At 43.2% G+C, this 21,307-nt stretch overlaps 1 protein-coding gene across 1 annotated transcript in view; it reads left to right on the top strand.

Annotated features, from left to right (window-relative positions):
* LOC132447532 (lipoxygenase homology domain-containing protein 1-like) overlaps positions 1-21,307 on the top strand; it is a 95,514-nt gene that overhangs the window by 16,569 nt on the left and 57,638 nt on the right. The window contains exons 8-14 of the mRNA XM_060038347.1: positions 5-255; positions 386-521; positions 1,776-1,939; positions 2,063-2,149; positions 2,362-2,497; positions 3,014-3,168; positions 4,251-4,411. Coding sequence (XP_059894330.1) covers positions 5-255; positions 386-521; positions 1,776-1,939; positions 2,063-2,149; positions 2,362-2,497; positions 3,014-3,168; positions 4,251-4,411 — 1,090 coding nt within the window. The remainder of the gene's footprint in view (positions 1-4; positions 256-385; positions 522-1,775; positions 1,940-2,062; positions 2,150-2,361; positions 2,498-3,013; positions 3,169-4,250; positions 4,412-21,307) is intronic.

The raw sequence follows: 21,307 nt of genomic DNA, 5'->3' as shown, positions 1-21,307 counted from the left end.
ACAGCCATCGTGTACAACATCCAGGTGATGACGGGGGACATAAGAGGTGCAGGCACCAACTCCAAGATCCATATCGTCATGCACGGAACCAAGGGTGTGAAGAACAGCGGGAAGGTGTTCCTGGAGGGGGGCCTGTTCGAGCGGGGCCTTATTGACATCTTCAACGTGGAGATCTGCGAGCTGATCAGCCCCCTCAGCAGGGTGTCCATCGGACACGACAACGGCGCGGTGGGGGCCGGCTGGTACTGTGAGAAGGTACCACTCTCACTCAAATGGGTTGAGTCGAGTTCACATCTGTTGTAGAAATAGGATCGATTATAATCATTCCACAAAAGAGCAGGACTGAAGTTGAACTTAAGGCAGATCATTTCATGTCCTCTGCCAGGTGACGATCTACTGCCCGTTCACGGGCATCGAGCAGACGTTCCCATGTGGGCGGTGGTTGGACGAGGACGAGGCTGACGGACTGATCGAGAGGGAACTCTACGAGATGGTTTCTCTCAGACAGAAAAGACTGAAAAGTAGGTTGCTAAAATATTTTTTGACATATTATAGACCATTTTTTGAAAAATGATGTACATATGTTATTTACATTTATATCATTGTTTACTTATTCATTTATTACATGTCAATTATTTAGTTGATGCTTTCGTCCAACGCAACTCTTATAATTGTTGACATTGTGTATGTCCAGATTGGGGCGTAGCACAGTCCCTAGAGCAGTCTCTGTTGGCCCCTTCCTCTATGGATCCATGGATCTCACCCATCTTAAAAAAAAATACTAAGAATTAAGTGTGTGTGTGTGTGTGTGTGTGTGTGTGTGTGTGTGTGTGTGTGTGTGTGTGTGTGTGTGTGTGTGTGGTTGTGTGCGTGCGTGTGTTTGTTTTCACAGTTTGAAATCTCACCACATTTCAACCCTCCTTTTTCAACATACTGTAGTCTACGATTACTTTACTGTTGTCAATGAGTTTTGCTTGGAGTATCACGCTTAAGAAAACAATATTGTTGCCCTGTTTATTAAAGCTCCTTTCTGTAAAAAGTGCTACAAATGGTTGCTGGAAATAACTTTTTATTGCCGCCATGAGCTCACCTTGCCTCACAGCCTCAGTGACATCAGGAGATGAAGAGCTGCTCCAGTCTGTTTCTGAAACTAAGGGTCATGGGCTTCATGGTGTTAACCTTTGCTTGGTATTTTATTTATTTGATGTGACATGCGACATTGTAGGTATAATGCTAATTCATTCATGTTATTCAATGCAATTATGATTCAAGCTAGATTCCTCGCTGACTGCCTACAATCTAAACAACTGATATTAGATTATAGATTAGTTGCTGATTTGGGGAATCTAACAACAATTTTACGCCTTCCGTAAGGGGCCTAAGTGTGCCTATAAACCAAAGAAGATGACGTACGTACAAAGTTCAGTCACTCAAACATTTTATTCTGCCAATTTATAGTTACTTGCATAATTAATTACTTAGAAATAAGTAATTGCAAACATAAAACTTTCATCTCAGGCTGTTCGAGGGCCCTCCCCCATTTGGGCCATGGGTTCCCCTGTCCCCCCCACTACCCCAGCCCTCTGCCCAGACGTATAAAGGGGTGAGCCCACACGTTGTTAGACAGGAGTCATCGTCTGGTCGGGCGGCCACTGAACCTTTGAATATGAATTATTAATTTGCCTCGCAAGGATTGTGGAAAGTTTCTGAAGACTGAAGGTTTGCATTTGAAATAACTCCAAATGGACTGAGCTGGCGATGGGTTCTGTTCACAGAGTACCCCTGGACCCTGTGGATCTTCACCACGGATATGAAGGGAGCAGGGACTGACGCCCAGGTGTTTCTGCAGATCTACGGGGAACGCGGCAAGTCTGACGAGATGAAAATGGAGAACAACACAGAGGATAGTTTTGAACAGGGACAGGTGGACAAGTTCACGGTACGGCACAGATGAATGACTAAAGTCGACTATAGCGCTGCGACATTGTGTTCTGTTGGTTACACTTCAACGTTGTTTTTCTAATTGCTGCCCTTTGTTATTTTGCTTCCTGGGACTCTGAAGATTGAAATGCCAGATATAGGACGGCTGCAGAAACTAAGAATTTGGCATGAGAAAAGACATCCTTTTGCTGGATGGCATCTAGCAAAAGTAAGACAGGAGTTTCTAATTGTCAATTAAAAATGTGTGATAGACAATAATAGAAAATATGTTTGGACTTTGGTTAACTTTTGATTTGCTCCCTTATTGAGCTTCAAAATAAAACGAAATTGATGATGTTTTTGCCGGACAAGATATCAAAAATATATTATAATACATTTTGTAGCTTTGTTGCTTATTATTATTATAAAAACTCCTTCTAGGTTACTCTAATGAAGACCTTGACAAAAGAGAAGTACTCTTTTGATTGCGGCCGCTGGCTGGACATCAATGAGGACGATAACGAGATCATCAGAGAGATTCCGGCTACTGGGCCTCTGGTCCCGGAACCCCTCCCCTGTAAGATGGAAACTCATGACCTCTGCGTCCAAAACATACTTGAGTCACCGGTGGTGATCATAATACCACAATACTGATTTAGATGCATTAAGGGCGTTTCTTTGGCCTTGGCATTAGGTGTGATTATAGTGTATACACACACTAATAAGATCGTTGTTACAATCTGAATGTCTTCAGCATTCAAAGATAGTCAGATATCTTTTTCTTTTTTCTTCTTTGAAAGATCATGCACTGAGATATAAAAGTCTATATATGCAGAAGAAAAAAGGCTTTGTCTGTTATTATGGTGAATGTTTTTGTTGCCAAAGGTTCAATGCATGATAAAATTGCAGCAATGACTGAAAGCACAAGAGGCCTGCATTGGTTGTATATCAATAAGCTGGAACTACCGTGTCTTTCATGTGTGGATAATGATCTTTCCCAGGATCAGTCTTTGGTATATCTACATGGGGAAACATCAATAGTTGATGTTGTACATGGGCTAGCGGTCGGATGCTCCTCTCCCCCTCCCTGCAGTGATTAAGTACCTCGTCACCATCTGCACGGGCAACATCAGCGGCAGCGGCACGGACGCCAGCGTGTTCCTCAACGTGCTCGGGGACCTCGGCGACTCAGGGGAGCGGCTCATGTACATGAGCAAAAACAATGTCAACAAATTTGAGAAAGGCAACGTGAGTTACTGAGACAATACACCGTATAGAGATGGCTTGGAAGTCATTATTGCACGAACGATGATTGATTGTATTTTAGTTTTTACTTTATTGTGCACACTCATTGTAAATATATCCACCAATATTACATTTCTGCAAATGTTATTTATATTTAATATCCAGGTTTATATTTATGCCTACATTTTATTTATACCCAGACTACCCTATTTTTACTGTGTAATTTATAATTAATAACTGGATGTGTGTTTTACTACGTGAACGGCCTTGTCATACATAAACAGAGGTGTGTGTGTTTGTTCAGGGCGCCTGGTCTGTGAGCTACAACTGGGGATAACCAACTGGAACAGAAACAGGCAGAAGCAGGGTTTGCGGTGAAATCAACTTACGACATTTATTTATAAAAAGGTGCAGGGGAAAAAGGGAGGGGCAAAAGGCAACTAAAATCTTCACCGGGTCGGCGGTTGTCGTCAGGGTGCCCCGTCTGGCTCTCCCTGGGATGGGGGGGCGCAGAGAGAGAGAGCGAGAGAGAGACCAAGCTTCATGGGTCTGTGGTCCCTGCCACTGACCTCTTCGCCCAAGCTCGGCTTGGGGTTCCTCTTCATCTGCAGGCCTTCTCTCTGGGTTCAGCATGACACAATTTACACACAACAAAACAGCTCTTTGGTACACTTAGACGTAATTTCACTATAAGGGTTTGGATTGGTCAAGAGGGTTGGCCACAGGCCCCTTACCAGGATACTGGCCTCACGTGTCTCTGGTCTCCACACACTCCTCCAGCCAGTCTGTCATCAGCTTGTTCTGGTGGGGTTAAAAGGCCTCCTGATTGCAGGGTAAGCTGAGACACCTGAGTGGGGCGGGGTCTCTATGACACAGCTTTTAGAGTAGTGCCTCCCATTCAACACCACACCCACACCTGCCTTTGCCTGCCTTTGTGGCCGCCATGTGGCCCTGTGGGGCACTGCTCAGCGGCTGGGCCACCACAGTGTGGGTGCTACAGAATGACCGTGTTACAGGCCATTCATATTGTACAAGGTTATCAAATCATACTGCACATGAGATGATAAGACACTTGTTTATTGCAGCACGATGAGTTCCTGATCGAGGCGGTGTCGCTGGGCCAGGTGCGGAGGGTGCGGGTGGGCCACGACGGGCGCGGCGGCGGCTGTGGCTGGTTCCTGGACAAGGTGTTGGTCAGGGTGGACGGGACGCCCGAGTCCGAAGCCATTGAATTCCCCTGTGACAGGTAAGGATAAAACTATAGAACGAAGTTGAAGGAACAAGGATTCAAATCTTTTGAATACACAGCTGAAAATATATTGCGACTGTGTGACGAACATCATTAATAAATGAGTTAAAGGAATAATTCACCCTAGAAATGTAATTTTCTAAATCTGTTTATTTTACTTATAGTCTATTCAATCTTGAATCTCTGAATTCTAGAAAAATTGCCGTCCAACAGGTATTCTAAAATATTTCTTAGAATGCCGTCTGTGTTATGAGAATACATGGCTAATTCGGGTCAAACTGACAGATATTAGTTTAATCTCAACCTGCATCTAAAATTTGTAATTTATTAAGTCACTTCAGATGACCTCAGGACTATAACACACGATGAAGCATATTTTTCCCTTTCCAAGTTAGGTACCATAGATTTATGCCCCAGACCAACACAGTCTCACTCCGAGAACGTCAAATACCGACTGTTGGCAAAGGCCCTTTAGCGTCGGTGACTGACGGGAAAGGCACCCTTTTTATTCGCTCGGTGACGGTAAAGGTACCCTTCGGCGTCTTCTGCATACGGAATGGGGGGTGCCTCACTACGTCTCTAATAGACGCTGTGAGCATCTTTCCTATTGGATAGTTTTTAGGATATTCTTCTGTGAAAATGGCGGACATACTTTTTATCCTGGGTGGAAAATATGATATTTTAGCATAGTTAAACCATTAAAAGTGTTTATGTAAACATTTTTTGCGAGAAATGTGCATTTTACTTTCATAATCGTCGTTCGGCGAATGTGAAGGATGTTTGGTTTGATAGATATGACGAAGAATATTTCATCGGGCGATAATGGCCGGCGTACAGGCATCCCGGGCTCACGAAAATAGGTGACATTGTCACGTTATTTAATCTATTGAAACGTGATCAGGTACACGTATTTCTAAATGTTCGTGTCAAAAAGCACAATTTTCAAACTCATGCATATCAATTGGAAGTATTTGTCGTGATTTGTCACTAAGCACGACTTCCATCTAAGGTTCTGTCCGGGAGCTTTCTCCCTATTGTCCCTTAAGGAGCTCCGTACAGAACATTTATTGTTAAAAATTGTCTGTGATAACTAAGAATATGACAGCTTTTCCAGTCTCACCAATATGCGCACAGATCGCACGGTTTGACACTTTCAAGATGCGTGCAGTAGCCTACATACGCCCAATGACCATTTCGTGTGCATACGATACGCAAAACCCAGCATTAACTACTGTGGAGGGCGGATACGTCCATTTCGCGTGCATATGTGCATATGATACGAAAAACCCAGCATTAACTGAATGGGAGATGCAATATTTTAGGACATATTCACCATTTAACGTGTTTCTAATGACATTTCTAGCGAGAAATGTACTTTTCCCTTGAATAATCCTCAGTCAGTGAATATGTATGATCTTTATTAATCTTTATTATCTGAATGGGAAATGCAGCTCACGTGTTTCCTGCTTTTGTGTTATTAAACCGTTACTTTATGTAACTTTTAATGATATCATCTTGTTAGAAACACGTACGTTTTCGTGAACACTGGATTACGTCGCATTTCAACATAAAATAGCGTGTTATACACACACACACACACACACACACACACACACACACACACACACACACACACACACACACACACACACACACACACACACACACACACACACACACACACACACACTGCATTTCGCTGCCAAATGAATAAATACTAAGGAAGAATAAAGAACAAATTAATTCATTATCATTCAACTTCAACATGCGTTATTACAGTATAGTGGTGGAGGGATGACGTGTGTTGGCCAACCCGGAAGTGAGCGTCGCCCTGGGTTCCCTTGACAAAAAGCCAACGGGTTTTTCCATTTGATTTTGGATTATTGCAGAAAAATTAGCATCTTTGAAGCACCTCCTCAAAAACTGAAAATAAATAAAAATAACTGTGCTCCAAAGAAAGAAATGTAAACCAATGCATTCCGAATGGGAGTGTTTCTCCGATTTTTCCATGCTACACAGAACGAAATGTAAACCCATGCAAATAAAGACTTCATGGTCATAATCATTTAAATATCATTAATCTCCTGAGGGTGGTATTCTATTTTTTTCAACGGGGCTGAATCCAGTCACTTGACCGTCATGGTTGCTATGGTGGTTGCTATCCACCAGCCCCTCTAATCCTTACATGGCTCTAAAAACCACGCGGCAAATGAGCTGCCGTAAATTGTGTTGTTTTTGTCGTAAACTAGTGTCCGATGGTTAAAAAATAGACGGATATTTCAAGGTATCCTTAAAAGGCAGCTTGGATGTTTTTATTTTCTGCAGTTTAGACTTCTTCTATAACCTATTTTTGAAAGCAAAACACCAAGCTCATTGATTTAACGAGGCAGGGTTATTTGAAACAATTTATTAAATAAATATTTATGAGAGGTCATTCCTTCTCCTGAGTTTTCTTCCTATTTATGTCTAGTGTACAACCCTACTGTCCACAAGCATCACCCCCCCCTCCCCATATGGATTTGGAGAATTGTTGCCACGTCCCAGTGGTGGAGGTATCATATATATGAAAGAGGGCATTCAATTATACTACAATGATCAATTAGGAGGCCGAAGCCCTAAAGGAAGTGATGCAATAGGTGACTGGGTCGACGACATTTAAGTAAGCTTTACTTTGAGGTCTCTTATATATCAAAGGGGGTCTCATAGGACGCATACGCTTCAACCTGTGGCTCCGGCCCTACAGGAAATGACTCAGCAAGTGCTCCATCTCGTTGCACCTGCACCCAGCGGCTCGCTTGCAAGATTTTGGGCTGAAGTTATTCCCAGACCTACACCGTAGCCATCCAACCTGCATATCTGAGAATCAGGCCTCTCTTTAATAATGACAAAATGTATGAGAGAAATACACATTAACTTTTGACTCATAAGCGGCGTGGTGCCGGCTCCTTTTGACCTTTTGACCCCAGACTTCTGGGGGAATAGCTGAATCAATTCATTAGTCAATCAAAAGCATGTAAATATCTTTCCGGTGGCGTAAGAGGGAGAACAAGGTGTCCTTCAACATCTACGCTTCCAGGCGATTGCAACGGTGCCACACATGAGCATATTCGAACATGTTTAATGGTAGTAATTAGCTGTCGAAATTGGAGGCCTTAATCAATAATGAGCAGCTATTGATTTGCTTCCCGATAGAAATTTGTGAAAAATGACATGTTATTTAGCCTCTACACGTTGAGTTGAGTCCAATGACACCAAGCATGACACTCTAGAAAATGGTAACATGTATTTTACATGGTACACCTAGGTCTAGGACATGATCTCGGTGTAGCAAGAGGGCAAGCTTGATCTCATTGGACTCAGCTTAACGTGTAGATGCTAAATAACATGTAATTTGTCAAAAATCTCCATCGGGAAGCAAATCTATAGCTGGTCATTATTGATAAAGGCCTCCAAAATCGACAGCTAATTACTACCCCGAAACATATTCAAATATGATCATGTGTGGCACTGTTGCAATCGCCTCGAAACGTAGATGTCAAAGGACACCTTGTTTGCCCCGTTACGTAACCGGGAAGATATTTTCATACTTCTAATGAATTGATTCATATTTTAAGGTTCTCGGAGTGAGACTTTAAGTGGCTGCAGCAGAAGTGTTGAGACGAAAGATGATATCAAGACATTTATAGAATATTCCCATTCACATTATGATTCTTCGTCATAACATCCGACCAAACATCCTTTACAGTCACCAAGCGAGGATTATGAAAGTCCAGGCCCCCCCTTCCGGCACTCGGGGTCCGACTGGGCCAAGTTTAGGGCAGGAAGGGCCCCCCATTCCGGCCCTCGGGGTCCGACCGGGCCAAGTTTCGGTGCGGGGGTCCCAGTTAGGCCTTAGAATAAGGTATTCAAATTTCAGGGCGGTAGGACCTTCCTATCTCAAAAACTGTTTTTCCACCACATTCTGAACCATTAGGTCTTGCAGGTAACACTTCTGAGGGGCTTTGTCCAAATGACAGTCCATTTGGGAAAACTTTTTTTCCCTAAGGGCTAGAACTCCAAATCTCTGATATGTCGTTCTCGGGGCCCCGGGAAATGTGTGTAAACATTTTAGCATCCCTAGCTATCTCGAAAAGGCCGGAAAAGGGGCATGACCTCCCACAGTACGGTAAATGTACATAAGACAGAGGTTAGTTTCTAGTCCCCATTTTTTGTGGGATGGAGGTGTACATTTGTGGCTTAATGTGTGTAGTCACAGCTGGCCTGTGGCCACGTTTTTGAAGTCTGGGGTCAAAAGGTCAAAAGGAGCCGGCACCACGCCGCTTATGAGATAACAAAAAGTGAATGTGTATTTCTCTAATAGCTTTTTGTCATTATTAAAGAGAAGCCTGATTCTAAGATATGCGTGTTGGATGGCTAGGGTGTAGGTCTGGGAAGAACTTCAGGCCAAAATCTTGCAAGCGAGCCGCTGGGTGCAGGTGCAACGAGATGGAGCACTTGCTGAGTCATTTCCTGTAGGGCTGGAGCCACAGGTTGAAGCGTATGCGTCCTTTGAGACCCCCTTTGATATATATAAGAGACCTCAAAGTAAAGCATACTTAAATGTTGTCGACCCAGTCACCTATTGCATCACTTCCTTTAGGGCTTCGGCCTAAAGGACAAAGCCCCTCAGAAGTGTTACCTGCAAGACCTAATGGTTCAGAATGTGGTGGAAAAACAGTTTTTGAGATAGGAAGGTCCTACCGCCCTGAAATTTGAATACCTTATTCTAAGGCCTAACTGGGACCCCCGCACCGAAACTTGGCCCGGTCGGACCCCGAGGGCCGGAATGGGGGGCCCTTCCTGCCCTAAACTTGGCCCAGTCGGACCCCGAGTGCCGGAAGGGGGGGCCTGGACTTTCATAATCCTCGCTTGGTGACTGTAAAGGATGTTTGGTCGGATGTTATGGCGAAGAATCATAATGTGAATGGGAATATTCTATAAATGTCTTGATATCATCTTTCGTCTCAACACTTCTGCTGCAGCCACTTAAAGTCTCACTCCGAGAACCTTAAAATATGAATCAATTCATTAGAAGTATGAAAATATCTTCCCGGTTACGTAACGGGGCAAACAAGGTGTCCTTTGACATCTACGTTTCGAGGCGATTGCAACAGTGCCACACATGATCATATTTGAATATGTTTCGGGGTAGTAATTAGCTGTCGATTTTGGAGGCCTTTATCAATAATGACCAGCTATAGATTTGCTTCCCGATGGAGATTTTTGACAAATTACATGTTATTTAGCATCTACACGTTAAGCTGAGTCCAATGAGATCAAGCTTGCCCTCTTGCTACACCGAGATCATGTCCTAGACCTAGGTGTACCATGTCAAATACATGTTACCATTTTCTAGAGTGTCATGCTTGGTGTCATTGGACTCAACTCAACGTGTAGAGGCTAAATAACATGTCATTTGTCACAAATTTCTATCGGGAAGCAAATCAATAGCTGCTCATTATTGATTAAGGCCTCCAATTTCGACAGCTAATTACTACCATTAAACATGTTCGAATATGCTCATGTGTGGCACCGTTGCAATCGCCTGGAAGCGTAGATGTTGAAGGACACCTTGTTCTCCCTCTTACGCCACCGGAAAGATATTTACATGCTTTTGATTGACTAATGAATTGATTCAGCTATTCCCCCAGAAGTCTGGGGTCAAAAGGTCAAAAGGAGCCGGCACCACGCCGCTTATGAGTCAAAAGTTAATGTGTATTTCTCTCATACATTTTGTCATTATTAAAGAGAGGCCTGATTCTCAGATATGCAGGTTGGATGGCTACGGTGTAGGTCTGGGAATAACTTCAGGCCAAAATCTTGCAAGCGAGCCGCTGGGTGCAGGTGCAACGAGATGGAGCACTTGCTGAGTCATTTCCTGTAGGGCCGGAGCCACAGGTTGAAGCGTATGCGTCCTATGAGACCCCCTTTGATATATAAGAGACCTCAAAGTAAAGCTTACTTAAATGTCGTCGACCCAGTCACCTATTGCATCACTTCCTTTAGGGCTTTGGCCTCCTAATTGATCATTGTAGTATAATTGAATGCCCTCTTTCATATATATGATACCTCCACCACTGGGACGTGGCAACAATTCTCCAAATCCATATGGGGAGGGGGGGGTGATGCTTGTGGACAGTAGGGTTGTACACTAGACATAAATAGGAAGAAAACTCAGGAGAAGGAATGACCTCTCATAAATATTTATTTAATAAATTGTTTCAAATAACCCTGCCTCGTTAAATCAATGAGCTTGGTGTTTTGCTTTCAAAAATAGGTTATAGAAGAAGTCTAAACTGCAGAAAATAAAAACATCCAAGCTGCCTTTTAAGGATACCTTGGAATATCCGTCTATTTTTTAACCATCGGACACTAGTTTACGACAAAAACAACACAATTTACGGCAGCTCATTTGCCGCGTGGTTTTTAGAGCCATGTAAGGATTAGAGGGGCTGGTGGATAGCAACCACCATAGCAACCATGACGGTCAAGTGACTGGATTCAGCCCCGTTGAAAAAAATAGAATACCACCCTCAGGAGATTAATGATATTTAAATGATTATGACCATGAAGTCTTTATTTGCATGGGTTTACATTTCGTTCTGTGTAGCATGGAAAAATCGGAGAAACACTCCCATTCGGAATGCATTGGTTTACATTTCTTTCTTTGGAGCACAGTTATTTTTTATTTATTTTCAGTTTTTGAGGAGGTGCTTCAAAGATGCTAATTTTTCTGCAATAATCCAAAATCAAATGGAAAAACCCGTTGGCTTTTTGTCAAGGGAACCCAGGGCGACGCTCACTTCCGGGTTGGCCAACACACGTCATCCCTCCACCACTATACTGTAATAACGCATGTTGAAGTTGAATGATAATGACTTAATTTATTCTTTATTCTGCCTTAGTATTTATTCATTTGGCAGCGAAATGCAGTGTGTGTGTGTGTGTGTGTGTGTGTGTGTGTGTGTGTGTGTGTGTGTGTGTGTGTGTGTGTGTGTGTATAACACGCTATTTTATGTTGAAATGCGACGTAATCCAGTGTTCACGAAAACGTACGTGTTTCTAACAAGATGATATCATTAAAAGTTACATAAAGTAACGGTTTAATAACACAAAAGCAGGAAACACGTGAGCTACATTTCCCATTCAGATAATAAAGATTAATAAAGATCATACACATTCACTGACTGAGGATTATTCAAGGGAAAAGTACATTTCTCGCTAGAAATGTCATTAGAAACACGTTAAATGGTGAATATGTCCTAAAATATTGCATCTCCCATTCAGTTAATGCTGGGTTTTTCGTATCATATGCACATATGCACGCGAAATGGACGTATCCGCCCTCCACAGTAGTTAATGCTGGGTTTTGCGTATCGTATGCACACGAAATGGTCATTGGGCGTATGTAGGCTACTGCACGCATCTTGAAAGTGTCAAACCGTGCGATCTGTGCGCATATTGGTGAGACTGGAAAAGCTGTCATATTCTTAGTTATCACAGACAATTTTTAACAATAAATGTTCTGTACGGAGCTCCTTAAGGGACAATAGGGAGAAAGCTCCCGGACAGAACCTTAGATGGAAGTCGTGCTTAGTGACAAATCACGACAAATACTTCCAATTGATATGCATGAGTTTGAAAATTGTGCTTTTTGACACGAACATTTAGAAATACGTGTACCTGATCACGTTTCAATAGATTAAATAACGTGACAATGTCACCTATTTTCGTGAGCCCGGGATGCCTGTACGCCGGCCATTATCGCCCGATGAAATATTCTTCGTCATATCTATCAAACCAAACATCCTTCACATTCGCCGAACGACGATTATGAAAGTAAAATGCACATTTCTCGTTAAAAATGTTTACATAAACACTTTTAATGGTTTAACTATGCTAAAATATCATATTTTCCACCCAGGATAAAAAGTATGTCCGCCATTTTCACAGAAGAATATCCTAAAAACTATCCAATAGGAAAGATGCTCACAGCGTCTATTAGAGACGTAGTGAGGCACCCCCCATTCAGAAGAAGATGCAGAAGACTGCAGAAGACGCCGAAGGGTATCTTTACCGTCACCGAGCGAATAAAAAGGGTACCTTTCCCGTCAGTCACCGACGCTAAAATGCCCCATTTCCACTGCAGGGTGCGGAACGGATCGGATCGCAAAGGTGCGGTGGAGGGGGCAGTATAGCCCAGCTCAGTTCCGAGGTCGCGTTTCCACTGCCGACAGTACCCTTGGTGGTAGGCCGGATGTCAATCGCCGCGGCAGCTACGTAAACATCGTAAACAACGTCTTCCTCCGCAAGAATGCAGACGAACGTCTCCACCTCCTTGTTCGCCCAAGCAAGCTTTTTACGCGACATGTTAATTGTAAAGAATAATACCTTGAGGCTACTGTTTGTTTGTTTTTATCCCCGCGTCACCCGGAAGTGACGATTCTGTCGACCAATCAACGGAGGGGGGGTGTAGCTAGAATTCCAGGGTACCCTTTCAGGCGTCTGGTCTCGTTTTGGGTACCGCAACGGAGGAGTCCCTAGAATGGGGTCGGAACGGGTACGGCAAAGTCCGGGTCACGCCCACTTTTGGCGGTGGAAACGCGATCCGACCCGCACCTTTGCGATCCGATCCGTTCCGCACCCTGCAGTGGAAATGCGCCATAAAGGGCCTTTGCCAACAGTCGGTATTTGACGTTCTCGGAGTGAGACTGTGTTGCCCAGACAGAATGGCTGTTGTATTTTTGTTCTGAGGGGTTACACACAATGTAAGGCCTCCATGGTTTAGTAGGAGATAAGGTAGGACATACCAATAATGGCGACAATGGATAATGCAGTTGCGATGTGTGTTTGGCGATGTGTGTCCAGTAACTCTGTTGTATAGGCTTTCAGTAGATTGGCATGACCTCAGCATCAGCCTATCTGGCCACAGTGGCAATGCAAGGGCCAATTACCGAAACACCTCTTAGTTAGAGAGAGGAAGGGAGGTATCTCTAGGTTAAACAACAATGTATACAGCAACCTTTTCTATGGGCTATTAATTAAATAAACAAGGTTTATATCATTTGATATTATAGTTCTGATTATTATTTCCATGACAGTTCCCCCCTTTTTTTTTACACTTATAGGTGAAAGAGATAATTATTGGAATACAATTAAAAAACTTATGAGGTGCATGATAAACAATAATGTGGGAAGAAACCTTGACATTTATTGCAATTGACAGCGTTGCAATTGATAAAATAAATAAAGTAATTAGTACATGAATACATAAGATGAGTTCCTCAGAGTTGGTGTCCCACACTTTGGCCCTATCCACACGGCTACGATTTTTGTGCTGTAGAGCTATGCCACAGAGTGGCTCTCAGAGCTATAGAGCTATACCATAGAGTGGTGCTCAGAGCTATAGAGCTATACCATAGAGTGGCTCTCAGAGCTATAGAGCTATACCATAGAGTGGTGCTCAGAGCTATAGAGCTATACCATAGAGTGGTGCTCAGAGCTATAGAGCTATACCATAGAGTGGCTCTCAGAGCTATAGAGCTATACCATAGAGTGGTGCTCAGAGCTATAGAGCTATACCATAGAGTGGTGCTCAGAGCTATAGAGCTATACCATAGAGTGGTGCTCAGAGCTATAGAGCTATACCATAGAGTGGCTCTCAGAGCTATAGAGCTATACCATAGAGTGGTGCTCAGAGCTATAGAGCTATACCATAGAGTGGTGCTCAGAGCTATAGAGCTATACCATAGAGTGGTGCTCAGAGCTATAGAGCTATACCATAGAGTGGTGCTCAGAGCTATAGAGCTATACCATAGAGTGGTGCTCAGAGCTATAGAGCTATACCATAGAGTGGTGCTCAGAGCTATAGAGCTATACCATAGAGTGGTGCTCAGAGCTATAGAGCTATACCATAGAGTGGTGCTCAGAGCTATAGAGCTATACCATAGAGTGGCTCTCAAAGCTATAGAGCTATACCATAGAGTGGTGCTCAGAGCTATAGAGCTATACCATAGAGTGGTGCTCAGAGCTATAGAGCTATACCATAGAGTGGTGCTCAGAGCTATAGAGCTATACCATAGAGTGGTGCTCAGAGCTATAGAGCTGAACCATACGGGGGTGCTCAGAGCTATAGAGCTATACCATAGAGTGGTACTCGGAGCTATACAGCTATACCATAGAGTGGTGCTCAGAGTTATAGAGCTATACCATAGAGTGGTGCTCAGAGCTATTAAGCTATACCATAGAGTGGTGCTCAGAGCTATAGAGCTATACCATAGAGTGGTGCTCAGAGCTATAGAGCTATACCATAGAGTGGTGCTCAGAGCTATAGAGCTATACCATAGAGTGGTGCTCAGAGCTATAGAGCTATACCATAGAGTGGTGCTCAGAGCTATAGAGCTATACCATAGAGTGGTGCTCAGAGCTATAGAGCTATACCATAGAGTGGTGCTCAGAGCTATAGAGCTATACCATAGAGTGGCTCTCAAAGCTATAGAGCTATACCATAGAGTGGTGCTCAGAGCTATAGAGCTATACCATAGAGTGGTGCTCAGAGCTATAGAGCTATACCATAGAGTGGTGCTCAGAGCTATAGAGCTGAACCATACGGGGGTGCTCAGAGCTATAGAGCTATACCATAGAGTGGTACTTGGAGCTATACAGCTATACCATAGAGTGGTGCTCAGAGTTATAGAGCTATACCATAGAGTGGTGCTCAGAGCTATAGAGCTATACCATAGAGTGGTACTCAGAGCTATACAGCTATACCATAGAGTGATGCTCAGAGCTATAGAGCTATACCATAGAGTGGTGCTCAGAGCTATAGAGCTGAACCATACGGGGGTGCTCAGAGCTATAGAGCTATACCATAGAGTGGTACTCAGAGCTATACAGCTATACCATAGAGTGATGCTCAGAGCTATAGAGCTATACCATAGAGTGGTGCTCAGAGCTATAGAGCTGAACCATACGGGGGTGCTCAGAGCTATAGAGCTATACCGTAGGGGGGTACTCAGAGCCTAAGAGCTGTACCATATGCATATGTTGTTATTAACACTAGTGTGGTGTGTTGTTCGGCTGTAATGGTGTGAACAGGAGAGGGCTCCTTTATCACTAAAAGATACAACCAGCCAGGCCAACATATCTGTGTTGGGGCTTTGATGCGTCAATGCGATTTAGATACTTTCGCTTAATGCCTGTACAGAACTGGTCAACAATTCCCCATACAATGAAAAAAATATAAAAGGTGACATATTATACCACCAGGTGTGAGTGTGATTAGTCATTACAAGCCTTTTTGAAGATCTGCCTCATCTTACATCACAAGTGGGCGTGTGCACATAGATGTATGCTGGATAGATCAGTATACCAGCCTGCCTAGTGGACTGTAGCAAACGTTGCTCAAATATCCGTCATACATCTAGGTGGACACGCCCAATTGTGATGTCAGAAGAGGCAGATTTTCAAAACGGCTTGTAACAGCTAATCACACTCACACCTCGTAGTATAATATGTCACATTTAAAGGAATCATCCGAGATACACTAGCAGTGGGAATTGAGGACAATGGTAGACTCTAAGTATAAAGTTAAACATAGTTGTAGCAAAGTCTGTTATGATACCCACCTAGGGGCCTGCTCCACCTAGGGGCCTGCTCCACCTAGGGGCCTGCCACGCTCCACCTAGGGGCCTGCTCCACCTAGGGGGCTGCTCCACCTAGGGGCCTACTCCACCTAGGGGCCTGCTCCACCTAGGGGACTGCTCCACCTAGGGGCCTGCTCCACCTAGGGGCCTGCCACGCTCCACCTAGGAGACTTTTCTGTTGGGCCCCTCCAGACAATGGACACAGGGCGGTGGTGTTAGTAATCCGTTTTATTGTAAAGTTTGCTAATGATACACAGCCTGGTATTGTTGCCATCTGGGAGACCTCCCCGAGTGTGTGTGTGTGTGTTGATGGCTAGTTTAACCTCTGCACACCGATTACTCAACGTGCAACAGGTGTGCAGCCGCACCCAGCCCCAGAGTCCATTCAGGCTCGGCCTCCTGAGGCTGCTGAGAGCTGAAATCAGCATGCGTGAAGCAACAGACAAAACAACAATTTGGGGTATCAGTTAACGCCATAAGCTCTCAACAACTATGAGTTCATACTGAGCTTCTAACTGAAGATCTCAATATAATTAACTATTTTAAGACATGTGGAACTCCAAATAAATTCAATCATAAGTATAACCGCAAGTGGTGATTAACGGGGTCTGAGCAAAATTAAAAGTCAAGAACACACTAATGGAAGATATATAAATATGACACATAATTATTAAGGAAAGATGTTGATGAAGATGTTCCAATTAATGCCATACTGTGCCTCAGCTTTCAGGTGAGCTGCAGAGCATTGGCCGAATGTCATGTTCAGCTTGTTCATAATGCTCTAATCGGGATTCGAACTCTCAACCTAAGGATCACATGTACAAGGCATTATCCCATTGAGACAATTATAATCCTGAACTGCAGCCTCATTCACATGGTCAAAATTTCTATTTAAAAGCACACAACATCCAGAAAACTCAAAGCACACATTTCACAAGTGAATTAAGGGCTTTCTTCAAAGCATATACCTGCAAAATCTTTTCAATTCTGGGGAAATTAAACATTTGTAGTCAAGAACACTAATGGAAGAAATATAAATATGACAGAGCTAATTATGAAGGAGAAATGGTTGATGAAGAAGTTCTCCTCTAATGCAATACTGTGTCTTGGCAGATTCGTGGAAACTAATGAGCCGGAATGTTGATTGCCTGATGAATTTCAGGTGCTGTTCAATCTTGTGTTTCTTAAATGAGTGGCAATGACAGAATGTCATGTTCAGCTTGTTCATAATGCTCTAATCAGGATTCAAACTCTCAACCTAAGGCTCACCAGTACACGGCATCATCCCGTTGAGCCAGTGACATTCCTCAACTGCATGAAGCCTCATTCACATGGTGAAAATGTCGATTGATAAGCACACAACATCAAGAAAACTCCAAGCACACATTTCACAAGAGAATTAAGGGCTTTCTTAAAAGAGTACAGATCTGAAAATTTGCACTGTTAATGGTATCCACCTAATGATAGCCATATGGTAGTTATACAATAACAAAATGGTCATATAGGAAAAATGGGTTGAGACTGTGGACGTTTGGCCAGGGTGAAAAATATGCATCTGATTTTAGAGATTAATGTGATTAAAGAATCTTTAGTCCAGGTCAATCTTGTAAGGAGAAATAAGGCTAGTTCAAGATTTTTTACAATAGCGCCACCTTTGTGTGCAGTACCACAAATTTGGGTTATGGGTAGAGGGGGTTATTGGTAACCATACCTATACATTTCAAGAGTTTTCGACGTACGGTATAGGCTACAGTATGACTTTTACAGAATTTGAGAAAAAATAAAAACGTTACAGAAACAATAGGGGCCAAGCAGCTTTGCCAGAGAGTGACGCCACTGGACGAGTGCGAACACCTCCCTAGGGTGCTTACAAGATGCCCGAACCACCTCAACTGAGGTGGTTTCTAATTAGAGGATCAGTGGCTCTAATCCGAGTTCCACAAGGATGACTGAGCTTCTCACCCTATTCCTAAAGGAGACGTCAACTCACCCACCCTAGAAAACCCAGTTCTTTCAGTCATCACCCATCCTTCATTACCATAGGTGAGGGTATGAACGAAGAACGACCGTTAGATCGAGAGCTGAGCCGGAAGGTAAAGCTCCGGTAGATTGAGAGCTTTGCTTTCCGGCGCAGCTCTCTTTTTGTTGCAACGGTGCGGTAAAGCGAATGCATTACCGCCCCCGTTTCTCCAAGACAAGACAAGAGGGACTTGAACTCCTTCACTAGGGCTAAGGACAAATTTCCTACCCAGAGTAGGCAATCCACCGGTTTTCCCCTGAGAGTCATGGCCTCAGATTTAGCGGTCCTGATCCTCCCAGCAGCTTCACAGTTGGCTGCGAACCGATCCAGTGAGTGCTGAGGGTCAAAGGCCGATGATGCCATCAAGACCACATCATCTTCAAAAAGCAGTACTGAGATGTTCAGACCACCGAACTGCAACCCCTATCCAACACGACTACGCCTCGATATCCTGTCCATGAATATCACAAACAGGATTTGTGACAAAGCGCAGCCCTGGCGGAGGCCAACAACCACCGGGAACAGAACTGACTTGCTGCCGAGAACGCGAACACAGTACTTGCTTTGGGAGTACAGAGATTGGATGGCCCTGAGGAGTGACCCCTCAACCCCTGCTCCCTAAGGCAACTCCCGCAGTATCTCCGGGGGGACCCGGTCATACGTCTTCTCCAGATCTACAAAACACATGTAGACCGGAAGGGCCTACTCCCAGGCCCCCTCCAGGAGGGAAGAGCTGATAGTGTATAGCTGTAGTTCCATGTCTGAGGCGGAAACCGCATTGTTCCTCTTCAATCTGAGGTTAGACTATCGGCCAAACCCTCCATTCCAGCACCTTGGAGTAGACTTTACCAGGGAGGCTAAGTAGTTTGATACCCCTGTTATTTGGCACACACTCTCTGGTCCCCCTATTTGAACAGGGGAACCACCAGTGCCACTGCTTTGGAACTGTCCCAGACTCCCACGCAATTTTGAATAGGCGTGTCAACCAAGACAGCCCCTCAACACCCAGAGCTTTCAGCATTTCTGGCTCGATCTGATTAATCCCTGGGGCTTTGCCACTGTGGAGTTGTTTGACTACCTCAGTCACTTCCACAAGGGACATTGACGATGAACCATCAGCCTCAAGCTCTGCCTCTATCATAGAGGGCGTGTTAGTCGGAATCAGGAGTTCCTCAAAGTGTTCCTTTCAGCGTTCGAAAAGAAAGAAGAAAATTTGAAAACGATACATATCACAGCAAATTACAGAGAGAAAACTGGTCAACGCCCAAACCCACAAAAACAACAACAATTACAATTTACAGGATTTTCCTTCAGGAAACCAATCTATGCTTCAGTAGCACCTTGGTCCCCACAATGGAACGTCACGCAGTCACACATATATCATCTTCCCATTTTACTTAATGTATTTCTACAGAGGTTTCGAATAGTCCACGATTCGAGGTTACCCGTAGATAGAATATAAATTCCTTTTGTTCACAGAGTTCTGTGAGGAAGCCATTCAGTTCCTGCCCTCGATGTGCCAAATATGGATGGTTTCATAAGGGTTCATAAGGGTTGTGTTTAAACAATTGGGTGACGTCACAGACGCTGCTATAATATTTGGAGTCATGAGCCGTTTCTCAATTTGCGTAGGCCTACTTGTGCGTGCTCGTGTGCTCGTGGACTCGTGAAACGTCATCAGTCGTTGCCCGAGCACTGTTCCAATTTGAAGCACGCATCAAGCGAGTACTGTCGTAAAACCCGGAAGTGTTCTTGATGCATGCTCGATCTCGCCGTTTCACCAAGCATGCATCGGAGGTGGCTCGTGTGTGCTTGCAATCGCTATAAATCCCAGGATGCATTTCGCACTCGCAGCAGTACGATGGCGGACAATATGGAGAAGACGCACAACTGTAGCTTAAGTTACTCTTAACTTATATATATATTTATATAATATAATAATAATAATAATAATAATATAAGATAATATATAAATATATATAAAGTCGTGTGTGTATAGCTTATACACATGACAGGACACGCATATCTTTTCAATTTTTATTCATTCAGAATATTTACATACTATTTGAAAATGAAAGAGGCTGGGATTTTGTTTTATATCATTTGTTGATATTGTTCAGTAGTATATGCCTAAATGAGGCCGTAGCACAGTTAACGGACGAGCAGAGGTGGTGACGTCATCGAGTCCGCTGCTGTTCCAATCGCAGGTACGTACTCGCGTGCTCGCAAGTATGTGCTTGAAGTACAGACTTGCCAAGTACGTGCTTGCAAGTCATCGAGTCCGTAGTACACGTGCTAGGAATTGAGAAACGGCCATGGTTTGGACCCTGTTTTGGAGCTTGTATCAAATGGTCAAATGACTCAAATCTATGGTTGATGTCCCAAGCTTGAAACAAGAATGAAACACTGGAAGGTGTTGAATTGATTTGAACGTTTGTTACTGGTTTCCAACTTTATACAAAGCGTAACCGCACAATGAAACCACATGGCAGACATTAAGATATCTTGAAAAGAGGGGTGGTGCGCATATCCAAAGGTAATCCACAGGTGCTAGACAAAAGTATTGAATATAAGAAAAAGGAGGGTCTGCACACTGTTTAAATGCTCCAGAAGTGGATTTATTAACAGGCAACGTTTCGATCTCTAGGGATCTTCATCAGGCATTGAAAACAATGGTTGAGATGACTTTTATCACATGTCTAATCAACAAAAAAATGGACAAATGGCAAAACATGCACCCAAAGGTACTGGCTCACATGCATTGCATAAAACCATAAGAGTCAATGACACATCAAGAAAAGATAAATAAATAATAAAATATAAAGAGAAACAATAGAAAATAATTAATAATAAAGAAGAAATAATAATCTTAATAATAATAATAATAATAATCATAACATTAATGATATTAATAATATTAACGGTAATAATAAAATTATTAATAATAATAACAATGTATTTATTTTTTAACTGTATATGCTTTACAATAAGCAATTTATTTTAAATAAAAAAATACATTGATGCATTCCTCATGTAAGCAGAGAGGGAAGTGTAAATTGCAGGCTATATACCAAACATGAACAATCAAAGAAAAGGTCTAAGGTCAAAATACATATTGAGCCCCTTTGGAGACGTGGTGCTTAACATGTGCATATAAAAAGCATCCCTTCTAAGGAGCAGGTTATCTAT

Source organism: Gadus macrocephalus, chromosome 19 (assembly GCF_031168955.1).
Source record: "Gadus macrocephalus chromosome 19, ASM3116895v1".
Classification (NCBI taxonomy): Eukaryota; Metazoa; Chordata; class Actinopteri; order Gadiformes; family Gadidae; genus Gadus; species Gadus macrocephalus.
The sequence above is the reverse complement of the archived record's forward strand: the minus strand, read 5'-3'. Positions and strand labels throughout refer to the sequence as shown.